This window comes from Sciurus vulgaris (assembly GCF_902686455.1).
Source record: "Sciurus vulgaris genome assembly, chromosome: 2".
NCBI classification, from domain to species: domain Eukaryota; kingdom Metazoa; phylum Chordata; class Mammalia; order Rodentia; family Sciuridae; genus Sciurus; species Sciurus vulgaris.
In genome coordinates, this window is record NC_136462.1 from 176865089 (window position 1) to 176887324 (window position 22236).

The following is a 22236-nucleotide window of genomic DNA, read 5'->3' on the forward strand; positions in this document are numbered from 1 at the left end:
CCACACCCTGGATCTCAGGGTCACGAGACTCTTGAACATCCTCCTTGTCCTGGGACTCCCAGATACACAGTCATTGAGTCCCAGGAAGCCACCAGGGGCCCAGTGGGCCACCACAGACCGAGGGGAAGGAGGCCTGTCCAGTTCCTCCTGAGAGCAGCGTAAGAAACTCCTCACCTTCGCTGCCTGTGCTCCCTGGTTTCTACTTCACACTCTTGAAGGAAATTGCTCGTCACTCCGTCACAGTCACTTCCTCTTGCAACAAGGGAGGCAGGTGTCAGTTCTCTCCACAGAGCAGAGTCTGGCATCTCCCCGGCACAGACACGGGGACAGAGCAGGTCCTTTGGGCTCCATGATGTCTGTTTCTGCCTCCTGGCCCCAGCATCCTTGTGTCCTGCTGCTGACCCTCCTGCTGGGACTTGCAGGTGAGTGAGCACGGTCTGGGGAGAATCCTCTGTCCTGGGCCCTGGGTCAACTCTGCCCTTGGATGCCCAGAGACTGACGACAAACACAGGCTCAGCCAGCAGTGCCAGGACAGGGCATTATATGGAGCCCAAGAGTCCTGAGCACTGTCTTTGGGATGCATCCCCTGCAGCTGAGGTCAGAAGCATCACATCTGAGACTTGAAACAGTAGGAAGAATTAGTTGCATATTATACGTTTTAGTGCACAAAAAATCTTTTAAAAGGATCAGTGTTCATATCCTGGTAAATGCTGGGAACTCAAGAAGTGAGGCATTCTCCTCAGGGCCATGGAGGGAGCTCTTCTCTCTCTGTCCACTCCCCCTTCTCTTTCTTTCTCTCATACTCTGGCCTTGAGGTACATGGCTTTGTTCCATCTTGCCTTTCCCACCATTATTTCCTGCCTTCCGCAGACCCAATAACCATGGGGCCAATCAATGCTGGACTGAAACCTCTAAAACTCTGAGCTGTCAGCATCCTTTTCTCTTCAGAAGTGGATTTGTCTCAGGTATTTCTTACAGTAATGAAAAGCTAACTGACACAAGCTTTGATGATGAACACACCCTCATCTCTATCACAGATGCCAGTGGAAGGTTCCAGGCTTCAGGAAATATACTGAGTAAAACTTGGAATTTCTTGAACACTCACCATGGGCTCGACTTGCTTGAAAGACTCTAGAGCTCTCATGTTATGTGATCATGATGCCCAAAGCACTCTGGCCATCCCACGTTACAGATGAGAAAATAGAAGTACCAAGAGCCCCAGGGTCGACCCATGGCAGTGCCAGGACTCTGGAGAAATGCAGAGGGTGTGATGGGAGCTTCAGGCTCAGGGTCAGCCACTCTCCTCATGAAATTGTGGCCCTGATTCTATATTGAAGAGACGTCTGTTTTCATGGTGTGTAGCACAAGACTGTGGGGGGCAGGCTTTTCCCTCAAAGTCCTGGGGGATCATATGATTATCATGAGGGTCTAGAGACCACAAGAGGATTTCAATTTTCATCTCCTTTTTTCATTTCTATGGGAATGTAATAAAAGTGCGCCTGGTCCTCATCTGTATGTGAAATTAGTAAATGAGGAATGTGTTGCGTGATTTATGATCTTTCTGCAGCTTCTGCCAATGGGTGTAGAGAATGGTGGAGGAAGGGGAAGAGGGTATGTGGTGTTCGTCTCCAGGGTGCTTCTGCTTCCTGGCTTATTTGGCAAGTAGCTCTTGTTCAGTCAAGTGCTCTCTGTGGGAAATCAACACATGGTAATTTTTTACCGAATTTCTCCACTTCAAATACACTTCTGCAGTACAACGGGTTTTGCACTGAGCAATTCACATGTTAGGCACACATTGACTGGACACCTACTGTGTGCCAGGAACAGTCACAGGAACTTGCAGTGCTTTGGGCATAAAAACGGAAAAGTAGTGGCCCTGTTTTAACTAAGATCACTCTAGGGACATGGACAGTGGTCAACACACAACCAAGAAGTGCATCACAGCACTTATTGAACAGTGACCAGTGTGAAGTGGAAACCATCAGCTGGATAAGGGACTGGAGAACCTGAGGAGGGAGGTTCTGGTAATGGGGTGTCTGGGTGGGTCTCCCTGAGAAGGGGATCTGAGCACAGATGAAGAGGAGGTGCAGGAGTAGCTGTGAGGTCCTCTGGCAGCAGGGCTTCAGGACAGGGACTCTGCATGTGCAAAGGCTATGACAGTGGCTGTCTCTGCTGTGTTCAGGGGTGTTTCTCTCACTCTGATGGTAATGGACCCACTTCCAGACTTGGAACAGAGAGGTGACCTGCCCTGGGCTCAGGAGACTGCCTGGGCTTTGGCAAGGGGTGTTTTCCTTGGTTCCCATGGTTCAAATGGAGATTAGGTTAAGGGGTGGGAGGCAGGCAGGTCCCATGGAGTCCAGGGAGCCTGATGTGTGACCGTGCCTTTCCTACAGTCCCCAGACTCCATTACTGCTCACTAGGTTAATCCTGAGCATTCCAACAAGCCAAGGGGCCAGGAGAGAGGTGACCCCTCAGATACCCAGGGTTTGTCTAAGGGATGATGCATGGGGAAGCCATGGCATCCTGCAGCAGGGACACTCCAGGGGTCTGGGTGTGCTCTGTCCTGTCCTGATGATGCTGTGGTAGCTGGGAGAGCCATTGAAGTGCTCAGCATTCATGGAGAATCTAAGTCTAGAGTGCCAAGAGGTCAGCAGGCATCTCCTACTCTCATTACATGTAGACAGGCCATGAGGGGCAGATGTTGGCCTCAACCCATGGGGCAGTTGATGGTTTTTGTGAGTGGTCTGGACACTTCATGAGGAATTTGGTTTTTATTGGTAGAAGGAAATATCAGTGGTGTCTGTTTTGATTTTTTCAATTTTTTAAAATTTGTTCTTTTTAGATATATGACAGTAGAGTGTATTTTGACATGTTATACATACATGGAGGATAACTTCCCATTCGTGTGGTTGTACATGCTGTGGAGTTACTCTGGTCATGTATTCTCATATGAATATTGGAGGGTTATGTCCGATTCATTCTGTCAGTCTCCCTTCCCCTTTGTCAAATCCAAGGAACGTCTATTCCAATTCTATTCAGATGGGAATGAGATGGGTTCAAATGTGTTGGTCACTATAGGCAGGTGTGCCCTGGCTGAAGGAAGCAGGTCACTGGGGCCTGTCCCTGAGGACAGCATTGTGTCCCTGGATCTTCATGTGCACTTGCTCTTCCCACCAACCCCACCTCTCTTCCATCCTCTCTCTCTCCCTCTCTCTCTCTCTCTCTCTCCCTAGCCCTCCATCCACTCCTCCCTCTTTCTCTCTCTCCCTCTTACCCGATCTCTCTGGTTCCTTGTGCTGATTGCCATGGACTGAGCAGCTGTCCACCACAAGCCCTCCTTGGTGTCAGCTGACAGTGGACTGACCTCTGAAATGGAGAGCCCAAAATAAGCTTTCCTCCTCTAAGCTGTTCTTGTCAGGTGTTTGATCACAGCAATGCAAACTTGACTAATGGAGAGGGGCTGAGGTCATCATCCAGTGTAGTAATCGTTGTCTTAATTGTGTCTTTTAAATTCTTTATTTGTGAACATTTAAATGTAAGGAAGAGATGCTTAGCCTGTTGAAGATAGCAGCACTTCAAAGTCCAACTACATGCCCAGTGGACATTTATAAACTCAAATTATTTCTTTGGGCATCTTAAGGAGAGAGGGTTAACATGGCTCCTTTCTCTGTTCTCCTTGTGCAAGAAGTCACCCATCACTTGGAATGGCAGCCATGCTTGGAGGTGGAGCCGTTGGGACAGCCAGGTAGCCAGGCACGTGCAGTCATGGGCCATGCCTCAGGGACTTTGCCCTGACTTGAGAACCTCCCTTCCACATGGCCACTGTGTTGTCAATGTGAGAGTTAATCCCACTGATGAGCCACCTAAGGTCCACGACAACACAGCTGTGGGAATTGCACCTGGAGATGCACAAGGAATTCAGGATTGATCAGGAACACAGTTCCTAGAGAGAACCCCTGGTCACTTGCCTTGTTGGGGTCCCTGCAGATCACACAGGCTGACATTGTGAGGGAGTTCACAGGTGTGTCTGAATGTCACCAGATCATAATCCAGGGTCAGCAACAAGGGAACTCGAGACCAAGAGGAGCTTATTGCATTGATACCTGTTGACTGAATGGTATGTTCACATCTGCTGTGGGGATATTGAGGCATTAGGAAGATTGGAACATCCCTGTTACAACAGGTCTTTATTTTGTGGTACAACTTGGCCTTATTATCTGACATCCTTTGTTTTCAACCTCATGGCCTCCCTTAGACTTTCATGAAGGACCTGTCTAGAGGTTGGGACCTGCTTGGTTTTTGATTATCTTGGAAAATCTTCATTTTCCACTCAGGTTGGAAGGACAGATGTGCCAGGAATAGAATTCTTGGATTTTATTTTTCTCCTTTCATCAATTTAGAGAAGTCATCATTTGGCCTCTGGTTTCCATCATTAAGAACTTGATAAAACCTGTAGGACAATCTGCTGAATGTGCTGAACATGCCTCTCTTTCGGCTTCAGCTTTGTCTCTCTTAATTCAGCTTTGTCTCTCTTACTTCAGCTTTGGCAGGTTGGTTACAAGGTGGTTCAGTGTGGCTCTGCTCCAGTAAATGATACCAGGAGTGTGTTGAGCATCTTGAATTCACACATTCATACACGTATCACATTCAGGATTGTGGAGCACATTTCTTGTTTAAATAAACTTTAGCCCTTCTTCTTTCTCCTCTTCGGGGGTTCTCATATATGTGTCAATGAACTTGCTGGTATTCTGAAGGGTCTTTAGGTTCTTTTTAGATAATTTTTTTTTTTTTGTTCTGTATTGTAGACTCAGCTATGTTGCTGGTTCCTGCTCTCATTTTTTATATTTTTAGATGTCTGTCCAAACCATTCGTGGAATCCTCAGTGGATATCTGTATTAATACACTCTCTCTGTCTCTCTCTGTCTCTCTCTCTCTCTCTCTCTCTCTCTCTCTCTCTCTCTCTCTCTCTCTCTGTTGATGTTTTCAATTTGATGACGACATTCCAGATTTCCTTTGCTACTTTGACCATATTATCCTAGAGTGTGATTGAGGCAACTGCTTCACAGTGCTGGTCTCTTGTGAGTTTGGACCCAGTAGATCATTAGGGTCCTGGAGAGAAGGAGGCAGGAGGGTAAGAGCCAGGGAAGGATGGGGGATGGGGACGCAAAAGGGTGGAATAAGAGGGGACCGTAAACAAAGGGAACCAGCTCAGGAACCCCTGGATGTGCAGAGCCAGGCACAGAGCCTCCTCATGCAGCAGCTCCCATGACCCCAGGAGGACGCCAGTGACGGCACATTGGGCTTCTGAGATTCACAATGTAACATGATAGATCTGGTGTTTTCGACATTGGGCTTGCAGTCATTTGTCACAGCAACCTCAGAAACCTGACACAATGTCATCACACTGTGAGGATACGCTGGGGCCTCAGTACATTACATTTCTTAACTGAGCTACATGTTCACGGTAACGTACACCATGACCTCTCCAGGATGAGGGAGGGAAACTATCATGAGCTGGGGTCTCGTGGAACAGGGAGGCTGAGCCAGAGTCAAATGCGTGTCCCCCTCACTGCACCCACCACTCCCCACAGCTCAGGAGTCTCAGGAGCCACATGACCCTGCCAATGTCATGTCCATGAAGTGCCAGAGACCTTGTGGTCAGAAAGGGAAGAGGAACAAATAGTTAGAGACACCTGAGAGACAGGAGAGGCTCCGGCCCTCAGGTCCCTCCCTCCAGCTCGCTCAGGGCTCTGGGCTCAGAAGCAGGTGCTTCGCAGTGGAAGGAGCAGGCCAGGGTGCTGCTCAGTGTGAGGATACACACCTGTGCTGAGCCTGCGGCTGCTCTGTGAGCACTGTCATTGACAGGGATAATACGTGATAAAACAAGAGGCTCCCACCAGAATGACAGTGACCACCCTGTGTCTCCCTCTAGGAGCAGCTGAACCAGAGCTGCAGGTGCTTCAGCCTGAGATGTCAGTGTCTGTTGCTGCTGGAGAGTCGGCCACTCTGCACTGCACTGTGACCTCCCTGTACCCCGTGGGGCCCATCGAGTGGTTTAAGGGGTCAGGATCAGACAGGGAGACAATCTTCAAGTTCAAAGAAGGCCACTTCCCCCGAGTCACAGATGTCTCAGATACCACACTGAGGGAAAACAGGGACTTTTCCATCCGCATCAGGAACGTCACCCCAGCAGATGCTGGCACCTACTACTGTGTGAAGTTCCGGAAATCCAGCAATGTAAACAAGGAGATTCAGTCTGGACCAGGCACCGAGCTGTCTGTGCGAGGTGAGTACAGCTGACTCCTCGTCCCTGGAGTGTGACAAGAGGTCAGGGTGATACCTTCCATTCTGAGAGTCACAATAAGAAGCAGCAGCTGCTGCTGTCATGATCTGCTGTCATGATCTGCTGTCATCCTTTCTAGAGGTCAGGGAGGCAGAGACCTGTGGAGGCCATGCTCCTTCATCCAGGCTCCACGGCTGGTAAATGGGGGCCATCTGCACCCCTCACCTGCCTGGTCCACAGCTCTTACCTTTTCAGGTCTGGCCCAGCCCTGTGGCTACTCACCTGAGGGCTCTGAGGGTTTGAGGGACTTGCCAATCACAGAGCCAGACCTAGTCTGCTGGCTTCAGAGAGCATGTCCCCCTGTGGTGATTCGTCTCTTTTTGCCACAGACCCCAGTGCCTCCTGTGTGCCAAACTGTGCTCTGAATTCTATGGAATCAGTAGGGTAAAGTTCTTCTCCCACCCAGCTAATGTTGCTGTCCCTTCCTTGAAGTCCAGGCCTCCAGAGCAGGAAGGCAGCAGTACATGCTCTCCTTACTTCCCATTTTGAAACAGCACCCAATAGTCCTTGAGGCCCTGATAGAGGAGTTGCCAACAGGCAGGGCCTTCGCCCTGGAATTGTTTTGAAATCCCTGTGTCTCAGGGACTAGCCCTCACAAGCGCTGCAGTTTCGAAAGAGCTGGGTCAGTTCACCAGGGACATTTCCCATGTATGTGACCCACAAATTCCCAGCTCAGGAAGCACAGGTGCTCATGGTGTTTCCTCACGAGGCCTGCATGCTCTGCCTAAGGCATGAGTTGAGGTCCTCAGCACACTGTGCACCTTCACACCCCTCCCAGCCCTGTTGACAGCTGGGGAGCTGGAGGACCAGGCTGCCCTCTTGCACACAGCTCATTAATGCCACCATGGGGAACAGGGCCCAGATCCGAGTCCAGCCCAGGCTCCTTGCTGCCCTGGGAATAGACACCATCTCCACAGAGGTGCCAGGGCACAGTAGGTGCTCAGTAAAGATCCTGGCCTGAACTGTTGAGCAGGAAGCTAGCATTTCTGCTCCTCATCTCTCTCCCACAGCTCAGGAAGTCATCACATTCATACACTGAATCCCATAGTGAATGGAAAACCTTCCCAAATGTCCATGATCTCCTTCCATAGGGACATAACACAGTAAGACACACAGAGCTGCTCTATTGTTTGAATGAGGGCAAAATCCTTCTTCCTGTAGAAATGTTATGGTTGTTCTTACTGCTGTGCTGGGCGGGTCAGTGGCTCCCCACTGGCTGTGCGTAGGAATCACGCGGGAACCTGAAGACTTCAACTTACAGATGCAGACTCCACAGACGTTTTGTTTAAAATGCAGATTTTAGGAACTCCAGAAGTTTCTAATGCACAACCAGGGCTGATGACCCCTCAGTTGATGTCCTGAAGTGACAGGAGAAAAGTGGAAGGTTCTTCCTCTGACAAAGCTGGTCCCCGCGGAGGAGACATGCTCGCCCTTCAGGGTGTGGATGCTTCAGAACAGCCTGTGCTGGGCTCAGCTCTCTGGTCTCACGGCAGGGCTCTGCTGTCGGAGCTGCTCAGATCCAGCATCAGCCCCATGACCCTATCTGATGTGTCCCTCTGAACAGGAGCAGGAGCCAGCCAGTCCTGGTTCTTCAGCACACACACTCCCTGCCTCGAAGACACAAAATGTCACTCAGGAATCTGTCCCTTGTCCCTTCACAGAGTCCCATTTTCTAGAACCTGCTTCTCTGGAGGAACCCCTGTGATGTTTTCATGGTGTGAGAAGCTCTTGCCCACCTTGCTTGCAGTGGGGATTATTAAGAAAACAGAGGGAAGGTTGAGGTTCAGTTCAGTGACTGCTGCTTGCCCAGCTGCCTCAGGCCCTGGGTGAGACTCTCAGGACCTGGTTGGGGCAGGAAAAGGGGCGGAGCCTCATCTGGGGATTTCTGCTCCTCCTCTCACTGGGGATCTCCTGGCAGCTGCAGGAGCAGGACGGAGGCTGTTCCTGGGGTCCGCGCTGCATTTGTTGCTCCTTCTGGCTACTAAAGAACAATGTATGTTTTCAGGAGTGAGCATAGCAGGCACAGGAGTCATTTATTAGGCACTTACTGCATGCCAGCCTGTGCCTTGCCCTCCCCTCATCCTGAAGGGTGGTGATCTCAATCACCTTACAGAAGGGGACACTGAGGCTCAGCAGAGAAGGAGCAGGAGTTAAATAATCCTCCTGTGACGATGAGACGACCTGCTCTCCTCCCCTCCCCCAGCCTGTGCCCTTGGCCGGCCATGCCCCTCTCTGAGCCTTATCCCACAAGGGGCGCTCATCGGACCCCCTCACAGGGCAGGTGGGGACTCAAGAGCTGGAAGGCTCTGTGGCTCACACCCGCATCAAGATGCTGAGCAGCTCTTGACATGTGACCACTGATCAAAGACCCTAATCCCTGTAGGGACTTCCAGGCTGCTGGGGTCTGGGTGACTCCACTTCTTCAGTGACACCTTCCATCGTGTGGCCTCTGAGTGCTGGACCTGGGTCAGGCAGTGAGGTCAGTATTTGTTCACACAAACACTCATGGACTTTGCTGCCTGATGACACATATGGTCGGTGCGAAGTCATGAGGAGCAATCTAGTGACTTCAAAGGAGCCCTCTCAGGACCTGTCCACAGGTTATCAGCCTCCTGAGCTGTGACCTCTGTGCCCTCAGGGCCAGCCCAGGGACCTGGGTCTGCATCTCTTGGAATTAACCATCAGTTATGAACAAACCTGTGACTTCCTCAGCACTCAGTGACCTGTGACTCCAATGCAAATTGATCAGGGAAGCCCAGATTCAGAAAAGTGCCCTTCATCCTGTCCCTTTTACAGTGGGGACATGGCCCAGGTCAGAACCATGGCATATTTTTGGAAAGAAGAAAAATGGAGATGAATTTATAACCACCTGTGGTCGACCATGCACAGAGTCCTCTGGGAGGATGAATCTGGCTTCCCAGGTTTGTTTTGATTAGTTTATTTTGGGTTCTAGGGATTGACCTAGGGCTCTTTACCACTGAGATACATTCCCAGACTTTTTGACTTTTTATTTTATGGCAGGAGCTCAGGGTATTTTCCCAGGTTGACCTTGAACTTGTGACCCCTCTGTCTTAGCCTCCCCAGTCCCTGGGATGACACATGAAGACCGACATGCCCTACCATCTTGCTGGGTTTCCAGATGCAGCTCTGTAATCGAAAGCCTCCTGTGCTCAGTGTGGCCTAGTACAGACGCGCCAGGCATCCTACCGCACAGATGTGGTACTGGGCCGTGTCTCAGCAGAGTAAGCCCGGTTGCCATGTTCATGGTGGTGCCCAGTTGCCATTGTCCCTGCATTTGCTTCAATAATTTTCCACCCTGGTGTCAAGGATTCCAGGTTGGCCAGGAGGACACAGTTGATAACAAAGAGTGAGACACGGCCTGAGTTCCTCCATTAGCCCAGGTTGGTAGCAATGCCCTGGGGCAGAGAGGAAGGTGTGGCCTTCAGGCCTGGAGCAGCACCTGGGCTGCAGGTCCTACTGTCTGGCTGGACAGCTGGGCTCACCTAGAGACAGGAGGGTAGGGACCCCACACAGGGATATGCACAGCACCCAGAGAGCTTTATTAGGAGGATTGGAGAAATAAAGTCTTGCCATGGATTTGAGTGTGGCCCAGTGACACAGCAACTGTTTGGCTTGTACCTGGAGTCGTTCCCCAGGACAACAAATAAAAACGACAACAAGAAGAACGACAACCGCTAGGACGGTTCTTCAGTGTCACTGGCTCCTGGTCAGAGGTGGGCTCCATCACCTGATTGTCTGTCATGCTCCTTCACAGCCAGACCTTCTCCCCCTGAGGTATCGGGTCCTACGACCAGGGCCACACCTGGGCACACAGTGAGCTTCACCTGCGAGTCCCACGGCTTCTCCCCCCCCAACATCACCCTGACCTGGTTCAAAAATGGGAACAAGCTCTCCCACATCCAGAGAAGCGTGGACCTCTTGGGAGAAAGTATGTCCTACAGGGTGTCCAGCACAGCCCAGGTGACCCTGGCCCCCGGGGACGTCCACTCTCAGGTCATCTGCGAGGTGTCCCACGTCACCCTGCACGGGGGGCCTCCTCTTCGTGGGACTGCCAACTTGTCTGACACCATCCGAGGTACAGGACCCTGATCCCCGCCCCTGCCCACACCTGACCACCCAGCCTGCTCCCCAGGGGCCTTTGCTCTGGACCTCACTGGCCAGGGCTCTACTTCCCAGCAGGGCTGCCGACCTGCCATGCACATGGGGACTCCTGCCCTGTGGTCATGTGCTGGTGGCTTCACTTCATTGGCCAGTAGCAACTACCCCTGCTGAGCTCCTACCAGAGCCGAGCATCAGAATGCCAGGGTAGGGGGGTGGGTCCAGGTACTGTGCTAAACTTTCTGCAGGCCAGGAGTTGGGCTGGTCAGCTCACTCACGTTTACCCCATGGGGAGCCTCTGGGCCCTGGGCGCCTATGGTGTGGCAGGCTTTGTGATTTTTTATTCTATTCCTGTAAAACCCTCAATGTTTGAGCGCCTGCTGCATGCCTGGCCCTCTCCTGAGGGAGGCCCTTGCTGAGCTGGCAGGAGCTCAGCTGTCTGTGCCATAAGGTCACAGCTCCTGCCTGTGCTGTTTCAGTTCCGCCCACTGTGGAGGTCACCCCACTGCCCACAATGGCAGGGAGCCAGGTGAACGTCACCTGCCAGGTGAAGAAGTTCTACCCCCGGAGCCTGCAGCTGACCTGGGTGGAGAATGGAAACATGTCCCAGACAGAAACGACTTCGACCCTCTCAGAGAGCAAGGACGGGACCTACAACCTGATCAGCTGGCTGCTGGTGAACCCGTCTGTGCACAGGGAGGACGTGACCTTCACCTGCCAGGTGGAGCATGATGGGCAGCCGGCCACCACCAGAAACTGCACCCTGCAGGTCTCTGCAGACTCCAGGGTGCATTGCCTGGACCACGACCTGGCTGGTGAGGCCTCCACCCCGACTGACCAAGTACTTCTCAACTTGATCTTGGTTTTGTCTCTGTTGTGATGTTAAGAGCAGTGACCCCTCCTTCTCGTGGGGCAGTCCAGAGGCCTGCAGCACAGCAGCATCCTGAAGTCAGCTGCTCCCAGGGAACCACCATGGTTGGGAGGGCAGTGTGCACGCAGCACACGTTTCACCTTCCCTTGGCGAGGACATGTTGGGGCTGAGGCTGGGTGACTGGGAATAAGGGACCTCTTGACTCAGGAGTCAGCACTTGACCAGGGCAGCCAGGACAGGGTGTGTGGACTATGGCGTCATAACTTGGGGGGCCCAGGTAGCCTCAGATGGGGCAAGTGCAGCCTGCTGGAAGTGGACTCCTAGGAGTCCCTCTAATATCTCCTCCTGTCCCTTGATTCTCAGGAACAGTGAAATCTACGCCTGCTTCGTATCTCGTAGCCCTGTTCCTGGGCCCCAAGATCCTACTGGCAGTCGGTGTCTCTGCCATCTTCATCCACAGAAAGCAGAAGTCCTGACTGTAAGAACTGAGGGGGGAGGGTGGGCAGCAGGCTGCTGCAGAGGGGCAGAGCCAGTGGGAGGCCAGCCACCTGGGCATAGCAGCAGAGTCAGTGGTGTCTAGACAGCAGGCACACATCCCTGAGCACCCTCAGGATCTCATGCAACTTCTCTGGGGTCGCCAGCTGCCATGAATTGTGTGGGGTGTGCAGGAGATGAGCAGGTCAGGGTTGGTAATGGGTGTCCATGAGTCCTAGGGGCTCCAGAGATGATGGCCCAGGGAGTCATGAGGATCAGCAGATTGGGTGTGTCCCTTGGAGGCCACTTCTACATTAGTCCACTGCTAGGCCTCCATAGTCCAGAAGATTCCATGGTGTCCAGCAATGTTAGAAGGGCTAGGTGGCCTGCACTCAGGGCTGCTCCCCTCTGACCCTCAGTGTGGCCAAGCTGACCGGAGATGAAAGGGCAGTCAGGACACAGGAGAGGCTGAGCTCAGAGCCCTGGCTTGGGGATGTTGGTCCACTCATGACGGGCACAGCAGGATGGCCACACCAGTGTCTCATAGCTCTAACAAGACGTGGCATGAATGCAGAGCAGATAGTTGAATGAGGACATGTTTCCCACAAATCCTTCATCTCTCCCTGCTACCTCTGACCCTCAGTCTCTGCCACCTTCCTGCTCCATGGTGCTCAGCCTAAGAGAAGAAGTTGTGGACACACCTCTATAAACTCTGCTCCAAATGGCTTCCTCCCTGGACACCCACAGTCCACAGGCCCCTGTTGCTCCTCTGGCCAGTCCTTGATGCCCCAAGACTGAGTCTGTACTCATTTCCTGGGCAGGGGCCCTGGGTCTTGCCTCTGGGCAGCAGCTCATGACCCTCCCTCAGAATGTGATGACCAGCCCCATTGAACACAAGATGGCTCTCCTCCACTGCCTTGGGGTGACCATCAAGCACCCCAAGTCCTCTCTCTCAAGGGTCATCCTGCATTCTTTCTCCTGCATACCCCTTCTCCCTAGCCTTCCTCAGGTTCTCAATGAAAACTCACCTTGGTTTAATAAAAATAATATTCTTCTTCCTCTTTACCTAAGTGTCTGATGCCTCAAGCCCAGAAAATAAAAAGAAATGCCCCCCCCACACACAAAACGTTTCTCCTGAACCTGAGTGATTTTGTTCCTTAGCACTACTAACATCAGTACTTTCCTGGATAAAGGCAGCCATCCATCTCCATGGAAGAGCAGGATTGCAAACTGAATCCCTGGGACGCCATCTACACATTGATCATGAAAAGTAACGACCGTTCCTCCACCTTTACAGTGTCTGTGGAAATATTAAAAATCCCAAGAGTTAAATGTAGGTTTAAACATATAAGAAAATGTAAACAACAATAACAGGAGTGCTTAGTGCACAGTGATTTGAACCATTAGAGACAATGAGTGTTAGTGTTTTATTTCTTTGGAAAAACTTACCCAAAGAAGTCTGAACCCTGCCGACCTTGTTTGTATTAACTGAAGATGTGGACCAAGTGTCCTCTCTACCTTGGTGAAGCTCAGCCCCCTTTTACGCCATCGCCCTTTGGGCACCACCACGCCCCTCAGCTATGTGGGTAATGTCACCATCATGAGGTTCCTCTGTCTGCCAGAGGGCAGTCCCCATGTGGGATCCGTGTCCACACACCACATCAGCTTCTTCTCTTCTGACCCACTTGTGTCCAGTTTAATCTCACTTCCAGCATTGTCCCCTATCCTATCTTCCCTGAGTTCTCATCTCTGTGACCTATTCTTGAAATACGGAATGGAGTAAGGAGGATTAGAGTAGAAATCAAGAAACTCTTCCAAGCAAATGAGAACACACATACAACATATCTAAATCTCTGGGACACTGTGAAAGCAGTTCTAAGAGGAACATCCATAGCATTGGATGCCTACCTTTAAAAAATAAAGAGATCTCAAAGAAATAAGTAGTGTAAGAACCCTTGTTCATAGAAAATTAAGAACAAACTAATTCAAGAAATAGTAGAAGATAGGAAATAACTAAGATCAGAGCTGAATTTAATGAAATTGAGAATAAAAATGACACAGAGGATCAATGCAAAGAAGGGTTCTTTAACAAGGTAAATAAGATTGAAAAAAACTCAGTCAAATAACCAAAAGAAAGAGAAGACCCATGTCAATTAAACTAGTGATGAAAAAGAAATATCACTGCAGACACTTTTGAAATCCAGAGGAACACTAGAATCTATATTGCTAATTTTGACTAAAAAAGACTGGAAAAGCTAGAAGACACTGGCAAATTCCTGGACAAACATGACCTGCCAGCATTGAATCCATAAGATAAAAACAAAACTTAAAAAGAGGCTACTGAAGACTGGGAGGTTTGAATACTATATGACAGTTATAGTGTAGATTTTCTTTTTTCTCCTTATTGAACATTTTAAACTTTTTATTTCTTTACTTTTCTTGCTCTCTTTTCCTTTTGTTTACCTGTTCCCTCAGAGTCTCTTTCTCCTTTTTTGCATGCAAACATCCAATTTCTTTTGATTATACCCTCGCCCTTTCTATTATCTGCAACTTCTGTATATTCTTTTCTTATCCCATTAACAGCTACATCCTATATCCCTCTGCATCCTCTTTGTCCTCCATTAGAAACTGCAGACCTTATTGCAAATCTGTTTGTTATACTGAAGATAATATTTGAATTCATTCTCTTTACTACGACAATTTTGTTAATGTTCTCATAGGGGTTATTTTGTCTAGAATTGCATAGTGTCTGAATTGGGCACAGCTAATACTGATCTCCCCGTAAAGAAAGGGTTTTGGAAACCTATAGGTCCACTATAAGGCTATAGCAGGGAATCTGCAATACCCCAGATCTGCACTGCTAGAGGGGAAAATACATGAACAACATGAAAAAACAAGGGAAGAAAATGATCCAAACAAATCTAGATTCTACATTTATAGAATCCAGTGACAGTATGGTAGAAGAAATGTCAGAAAAGGACTTCAGATTATACATGATTGAGATGATTCATGAAGCAAAGGATGAGATAAGAGAGCAAATGCAGGCAATGAATGATAATACCAATAAGCTGAAAGAGCACCTGCAGGATGCAAAAGAACATTTGAACAAAGAGAGAGAGAGTCTCAAAAAAAAAAAATCCTTGAAATGAAGGAAACAATAAACCAAATAAAAAACTCAATGGAAAGCATCACCAAAAGACTAGACCACTTGGAAGACAGAACCTCAGACAATGAAGACAAAATACTGAATCTTGAAAATAAAGTTGCCTAAACAGAGAAGATGGTAAGAAATCATGAACAGAATCTCCAAGAACTATGGGACTTTATGAAAAGACCAAATTTAAGAATTATTGGGATTGAGGAATGCACAGAGATACAAACCAAAGGAATGAGCAACCTATTCAATGAAATAATATCAGAAAATTTTCCAAACCTGAAGAATGAAATGGAAAATCAAATCAGTTTGCTGACTGTTGTCGGACGATCGGGAGGTGAACCTCGTGCGTTGGGTGATGGATAGGTGTAAGGCAGGCGATGGACAGGCGAGAGGCAGGTAAATGGTGGATGATTGATGCCTGACAGTGAGCAATCTGCACTCAAAAAAGCCGTCAATATGCTGGCAGACTGCAGGTCATCACAGCAGACAAAAGGGGTAAACACCAGGGGATGGATAAGCAATAAAAACTGTCTCACCGAGAAACAGACATCCTCTGCTTGAAACTGGAGTTACAGAGCGACAAGGAACACAGCCTCCTTGTAGTCTGCAATCTTGGATCAAGACGCATCGAGGAAAGAAAATTTTAGACCAATATCCTTGATGAATATAGTTGCAAAGATACTTAACAAAATATTGGCAAACCGTATCCAGAAACATATTAAGAAAATTGTGCACCATGATCAAGGGGGTTCATCCCTCGAATGCAAGGATGATTTAACATCCGTAAATCAATAAACATAATCCATCATGTCAATAGACTTAAGGAAAAGAATCATATAGTTATTTCAATTGACACAGAAAAAGCGTTTGACAAAATACAACACCCCTTCATCCTCAGAAAACTAGAAAAATTAGGGATAGTAGGAACATACCTGAACATTGTAAAGGCTATTTATGCTAATCCCATGGCCAACATCATTCTGAATGGAGAAAAAGTGAAACCATTCCCTTCAAAAATGGGAACAAGACAGGCATCTCCTCTTTCACCACTTCTATTCAACATTGTCCTCGAAACTCTAGCCAGAGCAATTAGGCAGACTAAAGAAATTCAATGGATATGAATAGGAAAAGAGGAACTTAAGCTGTCAGTATTTGCTGAAGACATGAATCTATATTTAGAGGATCCAAAAACTTCTCCAGAAAACTTCTAGATCTCATCAATGAATTCAGCAAATTAGCAGGCTATAAAATCAACATGCATAAATCTAAAGCATTTTTATATGCAAGCGCCAAAACAGCTGAAAGGGAAATGAGGAAAACAACTCCATTTGCAATAGCCTCAAAAAAAAAAATTCTTGGGAATCAATCTAACCAAAGAGGTAAAAGATCTCTACAAGGAAAACGACAAAACACTGAAGAAAGAAATTGAGGAAGACCTTAGAAGATGGAAAGATCTCCTATATTCTTGGAAAGGCAGAATTAATGTCATCAAAATGGCCATACTACCAAAAGTGCTATTCAGATTCAATGCAATTCCAATTAAAATCCCAATGATGTGCCTTACAGAAACAGAGCAAGCAATCATGAAATTCATGTGGAAGAATAAGAAACCCAGAATAGCTAAAGCAATCCTTAGCAGGAAGAATGAAACAGGAAGTATTGCAATACCAAAACTTCAAATATACTAGAAAGCAGTAATAACAAAAAAAAAAAAAAATTGTAACAAAATTTCATTCCAGAAATGTGGGGTAGAATAAGCAGCTCAGAAAATGGCCACCAAGAAGCAGAGAGAAAGTAAGGGAAAAGAGAAAGTAAGAGAAAGCTCCCTTTTCTGAACAAATATAGACCCCAAAGGCATGCCTCCATGGGCCCATCTCTTCCATCCACACCAGACCTGTCTAGTATCACCACTGAGTTAATCCTTATTAGCTTAAGGCTCTCACAACCCAATCATTGTACCAATAAACTTCTTTGCATGAGCTTGTGAGGGACACCTCCTGTCTGAACCATAACCACAGGTATGCAGGTACCTCTGCAGTTCTCTGCTGCACACTGACTTTAATTCTTTAAGATAAACGCCAAGCAGTGGTAGAGTCGATCACACAGCAGTTCTACTTTTAGTTTCCTGAGGAACCTCCACCCTGATTTCCATAGTGGGTTTACTAAGGGACATTTTCTCTAACAGTGAGTGAGAGTTCCCTTTCCCACATCCTCACCACCATCTAGATCGAGTCTGCATTCTTGACGACTGCCTTTCTGATGGAAGTGAGATGGAATCAGAAGTAGGTGGAAACTGTAGACAGGAGGGAAGCAGGTCACTGAGGCCTGTCCCTGAGGATGGCATTGTGTCCCTGGATCCTTTTGTGCACTTGCTCTTCCGAACAACTACCTGTCTTCCATTCTCTCTTTCTCTCTCCCTCTCCTTCTCCCTGTCTCCCCTTCCTTCCCTCTTTCTCTCTCTCCCTCTTTTCCTCTCTCTCTGGTTCCTGGTGCTGACTGTGATGGACTGAGCAGCTGTCCACCACAAGCCCTCCTTGGTGCCAGCTGACAGTGGACTGACCTCTGAAACTGTGAGCCCAGAATAACCAGAACAACACGAGGCCAAGAGCAGTCTATTGCATTGACACCTGTTGACTGAATGGTGTGTTCACCTAAGCTGTGGGGATTGAGGCATCAGGAAGTTTGCAACACTTGTGACACAACAGATCTTTTTTGCCTGGTACAATTTGGCTTTATTATCTAACATCGTCCTTTCATTTCAACCTCATGGCCTCCTTTAGACTTTCATGGAGAACATTTCTAGAGGTAGTGACCTGCTTGGTTTTTTGTTTTTCTGGGAATATCTTCATTTCTCATTCATGTTGGAAGGACAGATGTGCCAGGAATAAAATTCTTGGTTTCTTATTTTTGTTTTCATCACTGTCAACTTTCTACCTCTGGTACCCATCATTAAGAACTTGTTAAAAACTTTAGGAGGACCTGCTGTATGTGCTGATCATGCTTCTCGTTCCGCTTCAGATTTGTGTCTTACTTCAGATTTGGCAGGTTGGTTACAAGGTGCCTCCGTGTGGCTCTGCTCCAGTTATGGTACCTGGAGATTGTTGAGCATATTGGATTTGCCCCTTCATACACCTGATCACATTCAGGATTGTGGAGGACATTTATGTTCAAAGACACTTTTGCCCTTCTTTCTCCTCTTCTTGGGTTTTTACATGTGTGTCAATGCACTTGCTGGTATCCTGCAAGGTGTTTAGGGTTTTTTTAGATCATTTTTTCATTTTTTTTCTGAATTGTAGATTCAGCCATGTTGATGGTTCCTGCTCTATATTTGTGACATTTTTAGCTGCCTGTCCAAACCTTTCATGGAATCTCCAGTGAACTTCTGAGTTAATTGAGTTTATCAACTTCCAAACATATCTGTGGTTCCTTTTATCCTTTCTGTCTCTCTCTTTTGATGTTCTCAATTTGTTGACGAGATTCCAGACTTCCTGGCAACTTTGTCCATATTTTCCTGGAGTATGTTTGAGGTAATTGCTTCACAGTGCTGGTCTCTTCTCAGGTTGGTCCCAGTAGATCACTAGGGTCCTTATGAGAAAGAGGTAGGAGGGTAAGAGCCAGGAAAGGATGAGGGCAGTGGAGGCAAGAAGGGGACAGGAAATGAGGGGAAGCAGGGGACCACGTGGAGTCAAGAGGGAATAGAACACATTACCTTCCTCACAAATGCCACTGCACCACATGCTGGACCCTGTGGACAGGCTTGCCCAGCGGGAGAGTGAGAAGTACCCTCATGACTCCACCATCTTGCCTGCCCAAGGCCCTGTGCTTCCCTCCTGCCTCCCTCTCATGGGATGCGGAGGCAGAAGGGTGGAGTAAGAGGGGAAGGGTAACAAGGGGAAGCAGCTCAGGAGCCCTGGATGTGCAGAGCCTGGCACAGAGCCTCTTCTTGCAGCAGCTCCCACGACCCCAGGAGGACGCCAGTGACAGCACATTGGGCTTGTGATGTTCACAACATAACATGATGGATTTCTGATTTGGGCACTGGGTTTGTGGTCATTTGTCACAGCAGCATTAGAAACCTGACACAACATGATCACACACTGGGGCTACACTAGGGGCCTCAGCATGTTTCATTTCTTAACTGAGCTGCACGCTCACTGTCGTGTGCACCATGACCTCTCCAGGCTGAGGGAGGGAACCCATCATGAGCTGGGATCTCGTGGAACAGGGAGGCTGAGCCAGAGACTCAGAGTCCAATGATGTCCCACTAACTGCACCCAACACTCCCCACAGCTCAGGAGTCTCAAGAACCAATGACCCTCCCAATGTCATGTCCATGAAGAGCCAGAGACCTTGTGGTCAGAAAGGGAAGAGGAACAAATAGTTGGAGACACCTGAGAGTCAGGAGAGGCCCCGGCCCTCAGGTCCCTCCCTCCTGCTTGCTCAGGGCTCTGGGCTCAGGAGCAGGTGCTTTGCAGTGGGAGAAGCAGGCCAGGGTGCTGCTCAGTGTGAGGACACACGCCTGTGCTGAGCCCACGGCCCCTGTGTGAGCAGTGTCAGTGACAGGCACTGCTGATAACTCGTGATAAACCAAGAGGCTCCCACCAGGATGACAGTGACCACCCTGTGTCTCCCTCCAGGAGCTGCTGAACCAGAGCTGCAGGTGCTTCAGCCTGAGAAGTCAGTGTCTGTCGCTGCTGGAGAGTCGGCCACTCTGCACTGCACTATGACTACCTTGCTCCCCATGGGGCCCATCGAGTGGTTTAAGGGGTCAGGACCAGACCGGGAGACAATCTACAAGTTCAAAGAAGGCCACTTCCCCAGAGTCACAAATGTCTCAGATACCACGCTGAGGGACAACAGGGACTTTTCCATCCGCATCAGGAACGTCACCCCAGCAGATGCCGGCACCTACTACTGTGTGAAGTTCCGGTTATCAAGCACTGAACCCAAAGAAGTTGAGTCTGGCCCAGGCACAGAGCTGTCTGTGCGAGGTGGGTACAACTGACTCCTTGTCCCAAGAATGTGACAAGAGGTCAGGGTAACACCTTCCGTTCTGGGAGCCACACTAAGTAGCAGGACCTGCACTGGGTGCTCCTGTCATGATCTGCTGTCACCCGTTCTGCAGGTCAGGGAGGCCGAGGCCTGTGGAGGCCATGCTCCTTCATCCAGGCTCCACACTGGCAAATGGGGGCCATCTGCACCCCTCACCTGCCTGCTCCACAGCTCTGACCTTTCCAGTCTGGCCCACCCTGTGGCTCCACAGCTGAGGACTCTGAGGGTTTGAGGGACTTGCCAATCACAGAGTCAGACCTAGTCTGCTGGCTACAGAGAGCACATCCCCCCTGTGGTGAGTCTTCTCCCTGTGCCACAGGCTCCTGGGGCCCACTGAGTTCCAACCTGCACTCTGGATGCTCTGGAAACTGCGGGGGCAGCGCAGGCTAATGTTCTCCTCCCACCAAGATAGTGTCCCTGTGCCTCCCCTATCAACCAGGTGCTCCTGAGCAGGAGGGGGCAGGGCATGCTTTCCTCACTCCCTATTCTCCAGCAGCAGGCTGAGAGGATTAAGAGAGACTCCGCTTCCCTGAGCACTTCCCTGCGGGTGACATAGGGGTTCCCAGGTCAGGAAGCACAGGTGCTCATGGTGTTTCCTCATGAGGCCTGCATGCTCTTCCTAAGGCATGAGTCTGAGGTCCTCCACACACTGTGCATCCTCACACCTGCCAGTCCTGTTGACCCTGAGGAGCAGAGGACCAGGCAGGCCTCTTGCACACAGCTCATTAATGCCAGCATGGGGAACAGAGCCCGGATTGAGTCCAGACCAGGATCCCTTCTTCCCTGGGAATGGACACCATCTCCACAGCAGAGCCAGGACACAGTAGGTGCTCAATAAAGATCCTGGCCTGAACTGCTGAGCAGGGAGTCAGTGTTTCTGCTCCTCATCTGTCTCCCCCAAGTTCAGGAAGCCTTCGCATTCACACCCTGATTCCCTTACTGACTGGAAAACTTCTACCAAACATCAGCCACTATCACCTTCCATAGGAACATTCCACATCAAGACACACAGAGCTGCTTTGCTTTTAAAACAAGGGCAAAATACTCTTCCTAAAATAATGGTACAGTTGTTCTTACTGTTGTGGTGGGTGGAGTTGGAGGGTCCCCACTGGCTGTGCATAGAAATCACGTGGGAAGCGGAAGACATCAACTTCCAGACCCAGAGCCCACCTAGAAATTTTGCTTTAATAGGTCTGACATGGATCTGGGCCTGTGGAGTTTTTACTTATTCCAGAACTTTCTGACACAGATCCAGGATTGACATCCTCTGAGCTAGAGGCCCTGAAGACACAGAGGGAAGTTGGGGGTTTCGTCTGGCAATGAAGGAGAGCATGGGAGCCATTTAGGGTGTGGACTCTTCAGAACAGTCTGTGCTGGGCTCAGCTCCCTGGAACCCATGGAGGGGTCTCCCAACAGAGCCCGCTCGGATCCAGAGCCAGCCCAAGACCCCATCTGATACGTATCTGCCTCTGAACAGGAGGGAGAGCCACCGAGGCCTGGCTCTTCAGCCCACAGCCCTCCCTGCCATTGTCACTCAGGAATCTGCCCTTGACCCTTCACAGAGCCCCACTTTCCAGAGACATGTCTGCAGGAGACCCCTGCAATGCTGTTCATGGTGTGAGAAGCACATGGACACCTTGCTTGCAGTGGGGATTATTAAGAAAACAGAGGGAAGGTCGGGGTTCATTTCAGTGACTGCTGCCTGCCCAGCTGCCTCAAGCCCTGGGTGAGACCCTCAGCACCTGGTTGGGGCAGGAAAAGGGGCGGAGCCTCATCTGGGGATTTCTGCTCCTCCTCTCTCTGGGGATCTCCTGGCAGCTGCAGGAGCAGGAGGGAGGCTGTTCCCGGGGTCCCCACTGCATTTGTTGCTCTTTCTGGCTACTAAAGAACGAATATGCGGTTTCAGAAGGAGTGACCATAGCAGGCACAGGAGTCATTTATTAGGCTCCTACTGCATGCCAGCCTATGCCTTGCCCTCCCCCTCATCCTGCAGGGTGCTTATCTCAATCACCTTACAGAAGGGGACACTGAGGCTCAGCAGAGAAGGAGCAGTTGTAACATTAATAGTCCTGTGTGATGAGAGGACCTGCTCTCCTCCCCTCCCCCAGCCTGTGCCCTTGGCTGGCCACGCCCCTCTCTGAGCCTTATCCCACAAGGGGCTCTCACTAGGACCCCCTCATGGGGCAGGTGGGGACTCAAGAGCTGAGGGGTTCTGAGAAC

At 49.6% G+C, this 22236-nt stretch overlaps 1 protein-coding gene across 3 annotated transcripts in view; it reads left to right on the forward strand.

The window, feature by feature from the left end:
- Positions 1-248: 248 nt before the first annotated feature.
- The window catches only part of LOC306654219 (signal-regulatory protein beta-1-like), a gene marked incomplete at its 3' end in the record, with an annotated part of 55046 nt that continues 33058 nt past the window's right edge, over positions 249-22236 (forward strand). For 2 of the 3 annotated variants that reach the window (XM_079127546.1, XM_079127547.1), the window contains exons 1-2: positions 249-422; positions 5933-6286. In XM_079127546.1, the coding sequence (XP_078983672.1) occupies positions 350-422; positions 5933-6286 (427 nt within the window). In that variant the 5' untranslated portion in view covers positions 249-349. Of the gene's footprint in view, positions 423-5932; positions 6287-10118; positions 10440-10941; positions 11278-11696; positions 11810-22236 lie in introns of those variants that run through there. The other variant, XM_079127545.1, reaches the window with a different exon arrangement.